This window comes from Serinus canaria, chromosome 1A, assembly GCF_022539315.1.
Source record: "Serinus canaria isolate serCan28SL12 chromosome 1A, serCan2020, whole genome shotgun sequence".
In the NCBI taxonomy this organism is placed as follows: domain Eukaryota; kingdom Metazoa; phylum Chordata; class Aves; order Passeriformes; family Fringillidae; genus Serinus; species Serinus canaria.
In genome coordinates this window covers 66,265,619-66,279,169 of record NC_066314.1, presented here as the reverse complement: position 1 = coordinate 66,279,169, position 13,551 = coordinate 66,265,619, and the positions used below count along the sequence as shown (strand labels likewise).

The window sequence follows — 13,551 nt, the reverse complement described above, 5'->3', positions numbered from 1 at the left end:
ATGAAGGGGAATAACAGGAGAATCCAATAGAAGGTTTCTCTGGTTTTAAATAATATATTTGTGTATTTTCTGAGAATCTATTTTTACAAGTGTTTGCAGTGTACATTGGAATTCTCTGAAACAAAAAAAAAAAATCCTTCTGAAAAAATAAACCTGAAAACCCTTCTAAATATTTCTGTTTCTCCTGGAGTCAACAGAAAACTTGAGAGCCTCTGCACAATTATTACTGGCACCATATAGACCAGAGTGGAGCAATACCATTATTATTCTACTTACTTATACCTACTTTCCCAAAATGGATTTACTCAAAGAAATTAAAACAAACTCTTGTGAGCTTATAGCAACTGAGAAAACAAAGGATAAGAAGGTCAAAAATTAACTTGCCATAAATCTATGTTGGACAGTGCATCATTTTTATTTTAGCAGTTAGGTAATTCCCACTTATGCAGAGGCACTGTTTCTGACTTGAGAATATAAAATCAGCTACTGCCATGGAAATGGGATAGGTGGAACACACAGCAGGAGAACTGCATGTCTGTAAAGGGATGCTGACACAACAGTGTCTGCTTCCACCATTGCTCAGGGTTTTCCCAAAGTGAAAATTCTTCTAAGCTCATTCTTGAGAAATGCCTCTATCCCCTCTATGTGAAGTGATGCTCTGCACTTCAGCAAAGGAAATGTCCTACTTCTATTGCCTTAAGTAATTCCACTGTGATTTGGATGACATAACCTGCTGAAAAATAACACCTCCCAGCTCCTGACTGCACAGGAAGGGCTTCATTTTGGCAACATGCCTGTGATCCTGAAGAGCCTGGAAAAAAAAGCTACGGGCAGAAGGAGCCTCTCTGGAACACAGACTGAAGGAAAGCAGTGCACACATCCCCTTCTTAATTAGGAAATAGAGGCTGAACCCATGTGGCAGAATGGAAAAATACTAATCTATCATATCTCTGAAGTGTTCAGATTCTGTTGTGGACACACCTCCATAGAAGGATGAAAATACAGATTTGAACCTGTGAAACAGGATTTCGCACGATAGTTAAAAACACAGGGCCACACAAAAATATGAGGATCAGAAAAAGAGAAACCCAGTCCTTCATTCCTTTCAAGTTATCCATTCTGATAAAGCAATACAAGCTTTTTCCCTTACTTTAACACACTAAGAACTTTCTTATGTAACTACTATTGTTTCCTAACAGATTAGTGAAATTTAACATCATTGCACTTTTGAGTGCACATTAAATTATTATAACAGGGGGTGGCTCATATAAATCCTTTTATTGCTTTCATATGTTCAATAACTCCTTCATTTAAAAGTAATAGCAAAAAGGAAAAACAAAATTATGGTACAAATTGATTGCAACTCTAAAGGACATTCACAGGCAACAAAATTCCAAAATGGGTTGTTCTGTCAAAAAAAAAAAACCCTTTAAGATTCAATAACTAGAAACTGAAGGCAAGAAATAGTCAGAAGTTCTAAACAAGGTGGGCACCTTCTCCAGAGTTGGGGTTTATATTTCATCTTAATTTTTAATTAAGAATATCTATCTTCCTCTTCAAGAAAATCTACCACAGAAAAAGATATGAACTAAAGGTGTGTATCAGAATTACATCTGCCAAGTAGTCCTGGCAAGGCAGCACACTTCCCCTATGAGGAACAATACTCTAATTTTCTGGTCAGCATAATTACATAGAACAGCTGATCAGACATACTGAGAACACTGAATATGTAAAGAATAGCTGTGATAAAGTGATTTGAACACATCATAAATAATTACAAAGTCCATGGGGGTTTTTTTTGAAAGTAATTCAAAATTAGAGAATATAGTTTAGAATTGAAGAAGTCCTCAATACTGAGCAGTATTGTCACTGTAAATTACACACAAGTGCATAATAATGAGGGTTGAATTTAGTCCAAATCTTTTCCTCCTTCATAACCTGGCCATTGTTATTCCCTCAGTTGCTCCAGTGTCTGATTTTGCACGGGACTTACAACAAATGTGAAGGTGCTCTCTCAAACAATCATGTTTTTATAGTGAAGGAGGCTATATGCTTAAAAATACAGCAACTTATCTCTCAGCCACAAGACAAGCATTTTTCAAAGCCATAAAGGACATGCTTTCCATCTCCTGCCAAACTTGCATTATCAGGCAGCACATTCCACACAGAGAGTAACAAAACCATGCTATTTCATACATTAGTTTTTTTAAAAAATCACTAAAAATATTATGTGTAATAAAAAACACAGTCATGATTCTGTATTTTTTAAAATCTTAAATGTACTATTCATATATTTGAGTAATCAGTTATGATGTCCTGTGCTGGATCTCTGCATCATTCATTGGACTGGAGAGTTTTGACTAAAAACTGGTTTAATTCTCCAACCTTATCCTCCAGACCTCACTAAATCAATGCTATATCTTTTGTACTTAAAGTTTAGTCCCTCAGATAGCTTTTCTAGATTTTTAGCAACCTAGTTCTAATTAGTTACAATAAAATGTAAATGTTACAACCAAAAAAAATTTTAGGAGCATCCATCAGCTCAGTATTAATGATAATTGTTGATCAAAAATTATTTAGTAGCTATAGATGATAAAACAGGTCTTTAGTTGTGTAGAAGGACAAATCCGACCTGACTAACCTGATTTTCTTCTACCTGTCTGTGTGACTAAGTGGGGGACAATGGGTGTTCCGTGTCCCAAAGCCTCCAAACATGCCTGGAGGCAAATTTGTGAGCCACAGGCTGGGTAAGTGGCTACTAAAGCAGGTGGCAAATGAGCTGGGCTGTCAGGCTCCAAGCCTGGTGCTGATGAGCAGTGAGGGGTCCAGTGGGCAGCAGCTTCCCCCTGACAACCCTCATTCCACCTTGATGATCTGGACAATGGGACAGACAGCACTCCCAGCAGCTTACAGATCTATGGTTTTTGGGCAAGACAGGAATTGGATCAAGCCATGTGGCCAAACCCCCAAAGCAGCCCAAGTGCATCCTGGGCTCAGTGAGAGTGAGCCAGAGTGCAGAAGCAGGAGGTGGGAAGCAGGAGCTCCCTGTGTGCAGCCCTTATGAGACCACTACTGGAGCACAGTGCCCAATTTTGGGCTCCCCAGTACAAGAAAGACTCTAAAAATCTGAACAGACTGACAGACAAATGATGCAAGGGGAGAGAGTGAAAGAAAAATTGGTTCAGCTGAAAAGAAAAGACTTGGGGAGAAACTTGGTGCCTGCTAGAACTAACTGGAGGCTGTAGAGATGATGGAAACAAAAGTCTTTTCACAAGTGGAAGGATGATAGGCAACAGGCACAATTTGTAGCACTTAAAATTTAGACCTGCTAACATGAAAAAGCTTTTACCAGGAGAACAACCAAATGCTAGGGCAGGTGCCCAGAGAGGCTGTGGAATCCCCCACCGCTTGAAATTGCTGGTTTGAGCAGAAGGTTGCATGAAATAACCTGTGGGAGAGCCCTTTAATCTGCATGAGTCATTTATATAAATATCTTTACTACCTGGTGCCAGAAGGTGACTGGATAGTACCACAATTGTTTAGTTTCAGGATTTTTTTAATGCATTTTTTTCAAAAAGTGCTCCATACCAGTAATTTTAACTTCTATTTCAGAAAGATGTAAAAACTAACTGAAAAAAGAAGATGTAAGAGTCCTGCAGAATTTATTTCATTGCTATTAAGAGTTTTTGCTACTAAAATTATATAGTTATACAAGTCTGGAAGCAGTAATCATGGCAGTTCCTTCGGAAATTATTCCTGCATTTTTCCACTTGTCATTTCCTGCATTTGCAAACCCAATCAACCTAATTCCCTGAAAAAAACAAAGTGACTGTATTCATAAAGAACATAATTTAGAAAGATGTGCTGGCAATTGCACACACACTGATGATGGAGGGTGCCAGTTGCTTTGAAGCTCAGCTACCCCTGGCTAAAGAAACTCATCTCTGTTTTGCAATTGTATTAATCCATTGAGACGATTATTTCTAAATCCAATTAAAACCTCAGATATTAGGACACTTAAGTTTGTTAACTAAGGCATCACCTTAAGAGAAAATTAAAGCCCAGCTTCCTGCTCATCTCAGTATTTTAATCAGCAGGAAAGAAAAGCAAAATCCCTCAAAACTTTGGCATTAGAGTAAAAGCAAGGTAAGATGAGAACTAATTCAAACCATCCAATTAGTTGTAAGTAGCAAGGCATTGTGTTGAAATCTGACTAAAGAAGTGTGAATTCAAAAGCTGAAGAAAAGTCAATTAAAAATTAAAATCTTAATCTTGTAGAACTTCATTTACATGTGTGCTATTATTAATTTTCTCTCTTTCCTCTTATTTAAGGTGCAAAAGCACTCATTTTGTACCTAAATTAGCTTCCAGCTTGTTCATGGTATTTTTAGGTTTTTGTCCTTCCACTACAAAGTTTGACATTTGTGGAAACAGACATCCACAAATGTCACTTCTAGTGGAAAAAAGTGCAGGATAATGTGACCATCTCCAGGGAAAGCATACCTAAGAGGTAATTTGTAAACAAAGCAAAGCATGTAACATGTAACAAAGAAAATCTTCTAATATAACAAAACACCAAAAGACACTGAAGTTTAAGCATTTTAAACCCTGAATCCCCAGACAGATTTATGCATTGTTTCACATAGTTTTAAAAATCCTATCTGAAAGGTATGAAGTGCTAAAATGAAATAATAAGAAACTCTCGTGTATGTTAAAAAAAAACCCCATTCATACTGAAAAAATTGTTTTGAAATAAGTACAAGAAGTAAATAATTTACCCCCCATGCTAGAAAAAGAATATGAAGAAACCTACTGAAATTTTATTATTTCACTTTGATGAGACCATCATTATAATAAAGAAAAAAACATTCTGACAGATGACTGGAGTACTGTCTTTTTTTCTATTTACTTAATACCCACACATTATTTAACTACTGTACAAAAATCAGAAATTTGCTATGCTAGAGTAAGGTGTTTCAGATTTTTTTTGTCATCAGGAAAAACAGAAAACAAATACATTATTTTCCAACCTAATTTTTCAACTTTTGAAGAATTATGAAGCTACCAACCTCTGCACTGAGGAAAGGTGAAAATAATTTCATATATGTTTGAACATTTTTAATTGCCATTCTCACCTAAGGTGATACACAGAATATTCAAAACTAAAATGGTATTTTCAAAAATTTAAATGCATAAAAAATACATTATGCATGCATTCAAGCTGCACTAGCCAGTTTTCTCAAATTTTGACCTACAAAACCTCTGTATGTTTTAAAACTACCTGCAGACCTAACAAGCAATTCTGATAAAGACACAATTATTTAAATTATCTTGATTGAAATCACTTCTCCCTTTGCCATTTGATTCTAAAAGGTCAAAAGCATGAAGCAGCAATAAAAAAGCAGAAACTTCATTTTTTTTTTACCTCCTCAGAAAGATATCCCCCAGTATTATGGCAGTAAGAGTTCCAGCTACTGAATCTATCTACTCCTGCAAAACAAAACTTCTCTCCTGAAGTTTCTTATTTATGTTGCAAAATCTTGGCATGGGACAAAAGTGTTCTTTGAGTTAACTCTAATTGCTCCAATTAAAATTTCTAAATCCTCCTCTGAGCCTGGAGCAGAAAATGGTAAGAATTTTAACACACCCATGGAAAAATAATTTCTTTGCAAAACTTGTCACAGCTCATTAAAATCCAGTCAGACAAGGGAACCAACCTCTCTGCACTGGGCACAGCTCAGCAGGGCTCTGATGGGACCCTTGGATGCCACATCCCTCCTTTCTCACTGAGCTCCTTGCTGCTGCTCTCTGGCCACCACAGGATCAAGTTTAGCTAATCTAAGCCTAAATACACCTGTGTGATAGGCTGGACAGAACAAGGAGTGCTCCCAGCCACTGAGTGCTGATTCCTAGGAGAGCGTGGGCAGCTTCACTCCAAACTGCCACCAAGAGGGGTCAGCCCTTGCAATAAAGCCACCCTAGGTAAATGGGATGCAGCTCACAAACAGCACTTTGTAAGGTTGCCATTTTGACAAACACTCAAAAAAGGAAAGAAATAATAGCTTTTTCTGCTTTCCTTAAGCTCTTTGTGGATGAGTGCCCTCCCTCATGAACCACCCATTTCAGTGCCTGTTTTACATACAAAACCTCCTTTATTTGTTAAGCACTCCAACCCTAACTCCTTCATTCAGTTTTGTACTCAGCTGGAATAAAAATCCATCTTGTTTGAATGGGCCTAATTACCAAAAAAATAATGAATTAAAGTCAAAAATTCAATTTACTACCAGTTTCTGGACACAAAGTATAAAGCTCCTGTCAGTTCTTCCCCCATTCCACACCACTGTAACATGCAAGCCTTGACTCTAGAACTGCCTTCTGAAGAAAAAAACCCTGAGGATAAACAGCCTTCTTTCTGTTTCCAAAGAAATGTTTGTAGTGAGCCATCTACACTTACAGTCCTTGTTGGACTGTCCTTACAAATCTGAGTCTGCCCATAGTACTCCCAGTGTTTGGAACACCAGGTGTGGATGCTGTCACATCACATTCTGCTCTGATATCTGGGCTTTTAATCCGTGAAACTGAGAAAAATCCACTTCTAGTCAGTGCATCTAGCATTTGGGGAATAGGGAGCAAGGGAGGCTGTCAAAAAAGAACACAGCAAGCTTGGTTATCTTTGGAGCTATGGACCACCACTGATAATTCTGCAACAGCAAGTCTGGAACACAGAGGCAGCTTGGGAGCTATTCTGGAAGCTGTAGTCCAGCTGCTGGATTTCATCAAGTATTTCTTCCTGGTATGAAAATAATTTTGTTTGTTAAAGTCAAGTCTAGAATTCCAACAACAATAATTGTCCCAAAGACTGAAGAAGGGGGATTCAAAATAGCAGCCATCTTTTAATAAGCTATGAAGCTTAAGCTTGTTTTTCAGGGTGGAGGAATGTCATGCTGTTATCTGCTGAAGTCAGGGTATTTTGATGTTCAATGAGACATTTAATTATTTGTGTTAATGAGAGAATGTCCCATGTATCAATTGCTGAACACATCCTATGCTGGATATAGTAACTTTCCCATGGACTTAGATGAATAATTTCTTGAGTCAGAAGTCAGGGCAATTAGGAAAAGCCCAAGAGAGTCAAATTGCTTATGGAGATACCTCTCAGCAGCTGCTGGAGAATCCATTTTATAATCTGGATTTGGGAGACTGAGACAGTGTCCTGGGAGGTGATCAAAAATATCAGATGTCTTTTATATGAGGAACAACTAAGCAGCACTCGATTTTTCAGACTAGAAAAAGGGGTAACTCAGAATGGATATAACAACCTAAAATGGTGAGTGGCACACAGTTATCATCTTATCAGAACCACAACTCTGACCTCTCATAGAATTTATTTTCCTTAGGAAATTCATGCAATCTTTAACAGCAATCAGTAACAGCAATAGGAAAAGCTGAAGAAATCAATTAATTCTCAAGGTTTAATTTTCAAGGTCATAGTGCTGGCCACTGTAACTGCACTGCCTGCCTGAAAAACTGTCTGATGACCTTGAGTCCCAACACCACACTTTGAATTACGTGTAGGTTTTAGAGTCAGAAAACTGAGGGATACCTTTTTGCTTCAAGATGCAGATCTTTAATATTATTTCCAGCAAATATTCTATCAGAAATCTAACACCCTTGCAGAGTCAGAAACAGTACTAGTGGATTCTGACATCTCAGAATTTCTTTTGCTAAGATGGTCAAGACTGCTATTAAAATTTTCGGCTCTGTTAGGACATGAAATATAAGCTGACCTTCCACACTTAAGAATCCCTTTGAGATCCTAAAGCTTCCTTTAACAGCAGTATTTAAAGAAGAGTTTAGCATGCCTTTCCAGATACTGGGAATGCTAGATATAGAGCCATCAAGAAAGTAGATTCATTTCTTCAAAGCAGCTCAAAAATTCCATCATTAGTATCTGGGGCAGCAAAGGGCTAAAATAACCTACAACTGTGGAAATACAGATGGACATAACAGAAGGTCAGCTGAGCAGGGTGATGCAGACACCCCTAACAATTTCCACGTGTGAAAGACAGCAGCTGTGAAACACATCCTGCAGAGCATCTGGGTGCTCAGCCTCAAGTTCTTCTGATTTTCTCCAGCCTGCCAGAGTCCCAGGCACGAGACTTGAGTTTGATGCAGGTAAGTCTGAGGTCACTTAGCCTTGCTCAGAGCTCAAGGACAACACACGGGTACAAACAAAACCACTCCTGTGGTCACCCAGTTCCATCAGGAGATAACATGGCACCATGTTTTTGAGGCTAAAAGGATGCTCAGCTTCACAGCTGGATCCCACATCATATCCATGGTTTGAGCTACAAATGACATTATGCCCAGCTTACACTTCTCAATTAATCAGGGCCAGGTAAGCAGAAAGGAGTAATTAATTTTAAAACATTTGATAAGTCACATTTGCACTTTCAAAGTCAGTAGATCATCTCTACCTCCTCTAGGAAGTCTTTTACCATAAAGACTAGCATCTAAATGACTGATGATTTCCAAATATGTGTGAATGAAACAAGAATTCTTATCCTGCAACATCTACTCATCTGAGCAGGAACGAACGCAACCGCATTCCTCAAAAATGGCACAGCTCCTGCCAGCTTTTCATTTATGTTGCTGGACTTAGAGCAGAAACAAATGGAAGCCATTTGAGGCTCTTCCTGAAATAGTTACAAGAATTGGAACAGAATTATCATTGGTTGCTAAATAAAGGAAAAACTGTAGTGCAGAAACTCTGGAATCATATTATCTTCACTCTAGACACTCAAGAGATTACTGCTCAAAAAAAAAAAAAAAATCTGGCCTAAATCTGGCTCAGAAATGCAATGGGCTCCAGCTTTCTTATATAAAAGCTTGCAAGACCACAGGCACTATGGGTCAGGCCCTGGAAACATATGAATAAGAGGTATTAAGAGGTATTTATGTGTTGCATACACTCATCTCAAAAAACTCTTCCAGGCCTTGCCTTCTTGACTTCTTAGAGAGGGGCCTTAAATCTTGTATACCCACAGAGCTTCCCAAAAAATGCTGAACCATGAGATAGACACCAATCTATCTATCAGGCAGAACAGTCATTAGATTCATACACATGGTAGACATGGATAGCTATCAATTCATGCCTTCAGTCGACAGATGTAAAATAATCTTTACACAGAATCTTAGCACCACTGAATCCATGTATACACATATTTATCTGTGCATCTACACAATCCATGCTGAATTACCAGCCTTTTACAAGTCAATAGTCGATTACTTTAGGAGACTGCCTGACAACAGGAAAATGCATTTAATAATATCAAAAATTGTAATGACACTGGCTACACAATAACTCATTTTCTTTCATTTCTTTTCCTTTGTTTTACTAAAATATTTGTATTCTATATAGACTATATTTTGTTATAATTCATTTAAAATTATTAACAGTGAAGAATGTCTGCCACTGTACTCTTTTAATGTACAATACAGACATAACAATAGTTTTTCCTGTTTTCAGAAGGATGGTGAGAAGGCATTACACCTATGTGTGCACCAGTGTCCCTTTAAGAAATCTCTTTTTTGGTTGTGCATCCAGGACAGCTAATAGTTTTATCAAATACCTTTCACAGCAAGATGACTGTTTCCATGGAAACTGTTGAGCAATCATCCATTACTCCTGCATAGATTCCTCTCTCTGCTCTCACCTAAATACAGGTAGCTACTTTCTCTCTAACAACAACAGAACAGAAGAATTCATAATTCATTTTAGAGGCTTTGGGACAACTCACCTCCAGAGTTTCCTATGGAGCCTACAGGGAAAGTGAGGCCCACAGCACAAAACCCCAAAAGGTACATGCAAGGAAGCCATAAAGAAGTTTTAAAATACGTGCAAACTTGGTTGAATCTAATGTAAAATACAGCTTACAGAGAGGATGGAAGATTCTTTCCTTACAACTATGAAATGGATAGGAGACAGAGAGGAGTTTAAGACTGGAGATTAGTTTGGTCACTCACCTCTCTCAGCATGTTGTTTTCTTTTTCCTTCTGTTCAAGAAGGCTTTCCAAGTGGTGCACGTGCATCTCTGCCTCAGCCAACCGTCGTGTCCGCTCGTGGTCTTCCTCAGTGGCTTTTGCTGACAGACCTTTACTCTGCAGCATCTCCAGCAGCTTTTTGATGGACTCATCCCGTGCATTTAAGGTCTGTTTCTGTGTCTCAATACGCAGTTCCATCTCCTCCAAGGTTTTCCGTAGCAGGAACAGCTCCTTGGCCTGGCGCTCGTGCTCCGCGTGCAGCCGCTGGAAGTTCTCCTCTGTCAGCTCTGCCACCAAGGGCTCGCTGGTCCTGCTGCTGCTGTCCTGCTGGAACAACTGGTTCAGGTCCCTCTGGATCCTCAGCTCATCCTGGAGAGCCTGGATAGTCATCTGCATATGCTGAAAGAACAAACAAATAAAATCAGAGGATTCCCTCCACTGGAGAAATAAAGAAAACAGTATGAGCCACATCAGACCTCCTGAACCACCAAGCAAGTGGAAACCACTGTGCCAAGAGACCAACATTGGGTTTTTTAAAGCAGAATTGAGGTGGAACTGGGTTATACTACACAAAGTTCAAGTTCCTCCTTCTATGCTTGGCAGAGGTTGCTTAACACTTAGAAGACTCTTGCTTGAGTGACTCTTCCATTTGCATCAACTTGAGAGAGTGACTGTTTCAAACAGGAAAATGTCAGCAGCTTTTAGCAACTTGTGTCAGTACCCCTCCAAATGTTCACCTCCCCTATAGAACAATTATGCAGAGGAAGACCCAGAATTACTACAGAATTACTGTCTTGGCAAAGCAGAGGGGCACAGTGCTATTAGAATTTACATATCATCCACAAAACCTAATCAGCTGAGAAGGCTTCCAAGCTCTTCAGCAGTAACTCCACACCTAGCATAGATTTCCCATTTTACTTAGAGAAGAAACTTCAGCTTGTAAAGAAGAAGCACAACTATAGAAAACTGGATAAATGCTGCACAGGGAAAAGGGCCACATAAAAAAATTAATGCATGAGGATTTTAGCACAGACGAGAAGTTACCACCTCACAAACAGGAATATGAAGGCAATCAAATGACCAGCAGTGATTTTTTTGTTGTGCAAGACAATAAATCCTGTCTCAATGACTGAATACAGTGGGTTAATATAATGGGACAATACAGGACAAGCACAGTTTGCCCACAAAAATATCCTCGTTTATATTTCAATAAATATGTTTTTTCTTCTCTGCAAGACAGAAGTATCAAGCCAATAACAGAGAAGTACAAACACTGCACAAAGATTTGATTACCAGAAATGAGATGCCCACTGAGTGATACATCTCCCTCAAGTGAGGCAGACATGCTTACAATTTAGTCTGAGTGTGAATAAGTCGGATGCACTGATCCCTGGGTCTACATTTATATTACAAAAACCAGAGTCTGATATACAGCTATTTCCAGTATTCACAAGGCTAAAATACTAGAATGAGTTATATTCTATGATCTAGCTTGATGCAGACACACAGTGGTAAGGTCTAAAATGTAAAGATGGTGCAAAATTAATATTTTCTATAAATCCAAGTACTTCATTTTACTCACGTATTTGTAAAAGGAGAAACTAAGAAGATTTGGGTTTAAGCATGACTCCAAGAATATGTTTATCACAGTTCTTATGTAAAATGCCTTGAAGATGTTAAAAAGCTGTCTGGACATGGCCCTGGCCAACAGGCTCTAAGTGGCCTTGCCTGAGCAGAGGGGTTGGACCAGCTGACCTCCCACCAGCCTCAAGCACACTATGGTTCTATGAAGAGACAGCAGATAGCATTTATAGCAGAGTTACTTACCTTTAATCTGTTTTAGAAACACAAAAGATTAGTTTGGTTGTACAGAATGGTGCATAAAGGCAGTCCAAACCCATTTTCTTAGCAGAAGTCAGTATTTTAGACCAAGTGCTTTCCCTCTATTTGTGTTCTGGCCTAAGAGCAGCTTTTCACAACTAAAGTTGCTGTTACACTGTCAGCTCACCTAAGGCCACTAAAGGGAACAGTCTTGCTATTTGTCCTTTCTTAGTTGGTTGGCACTGATCAAAACGAGATCAAAACTTCATCTGATGGCTGAAAATCAGCCCCAGCAATCACCAAACAAAATGTCTTAGCAGCCACATCTCCATCTGAGTTATAGTGTGGCTACATCAGTGCTGATTCCAGTGCAAGGCAGGGGTGGGCAGGTGCTGCCAAGGAGCTGGCAGAGAAGAAAATGCAAACATCCTTTACAGCATCAGCATAAACTGGAATCAGCTGAAATGCAAAGCTCTGTGGTTGGATTAAGATGTTGTAACTGCCTCTTCTTCTACTTCAATAGCACAGTATCTGGAAGTTAGTAATTTGGTTATTCTACAACTACACTTCAGGTTATGGAATCTGTGTGACAATACAGCAGAGGTATATTAGGTGAGAGAACAAGTAATTATTCTGTTCTAAAAAGTACATTGTGTTTATATATTGGTGGCTGCTCAGATTTATTTTCAAGTAAGAGATGAAAAAAAAATCTGAAGGGAATTAACATGGACTTCCAAAATGTTTTCAGAAAATCACTTTCTTTTTAATTAAAGATCTCAACTTTCAGTTATTGACTGTGGTTTGGAGAAATAAAGTGAGAATGCCAGAACCACGTCCAAGCCTTGAAACTGAGGCACTACAGGTAAGCAATCAGAACCACTACATCTGTTCAATTAATGCATGTTGGTTGAGCTGTAAGAGAAAACCTGCTGCACTCATTTAAACATTTGCCTCATCTGTACCTATACCCCACCAATAAAGTCAGTAGTACTACAACTGCAGCAGTGAGAGAATGTCCTCAATTTTTGTTACAATTAAACAGTAACCCCACTAGATATAACTTTACAATTCTATACATTAGTTAATTCCATTTGTATTTGAGAAGCCCTACTTATTCACAGCCCAGCTGTGTGTTGTTCCTCCAGCTAACAAACAAATTCCCACATGCTTCCACCTGGCTCTCCACATGCTGCTACTTCAGCATTTCCTTTCTCCCAGGCGAGAAGAGCTTCTACTGAACAACTCCATCATCAATGATGGAGTTGTTGGATTCAATGAAATGATTTCCTCTACTCAATGGTGTCTCGGAACCAAATTTGGGTTATTTATAAACATCAATAGCCTAAATCACCAAACCAAATTCTTACATTTTTACCATCTGATCTGCTGTGAAATGTCATTTCAGGTTACGTAGACAAAAACTGTGTCTCGGACCCCCCAGAAATTATTTCCCCTAAACATGGAAATGCCTCCCTGGAACTTTTGGGTCACTGACCCAAAATCAATTTATGATTCAAATACATGAAGTGGAAAAAAAAAATTATGCCAGTGACAAATAGGATTTACAGATATCCATCAGTCTGTGAAATAAAGACAAGGGAGTTTGGACTACCTGACAATTGGTCAGCAACTGCCTGGGATTCAGTTTCCCAGGAAAAATGAAGAGGTGGAGTTAGTGGAAAAGGT

At 38.7% G+C, this 13,551-nt stretch overlaps 1 protein-coding gene across 4 annotated transcripts in view; it reads right to left on the bottom strand.

Annotated features, from left to right (window-relative positions):
- Window positions 1-13,551, bottom strand: part of ERC1 (ELKS/RAB6-interacting/CAST family member 1) — a 279,402-nt gene that overhangs the window by 208,815 nt on the left and 57,036 nt on the right. For all 4 annotated transcript variants that reach the window (XM_030237938.2, XM_030237939.2, XM_050984992.1 and 1 more), the window contains exon 3: window positions 10,027-10,443. In XM_030237938.2, coding sequence (XP_030093798.1) covers window positions 10,027-10,443 — 417 coding nt within the window. The remainder of the gene's footprint in view (window positions 1-10,026; window positions 10,444-13,551) is intronic.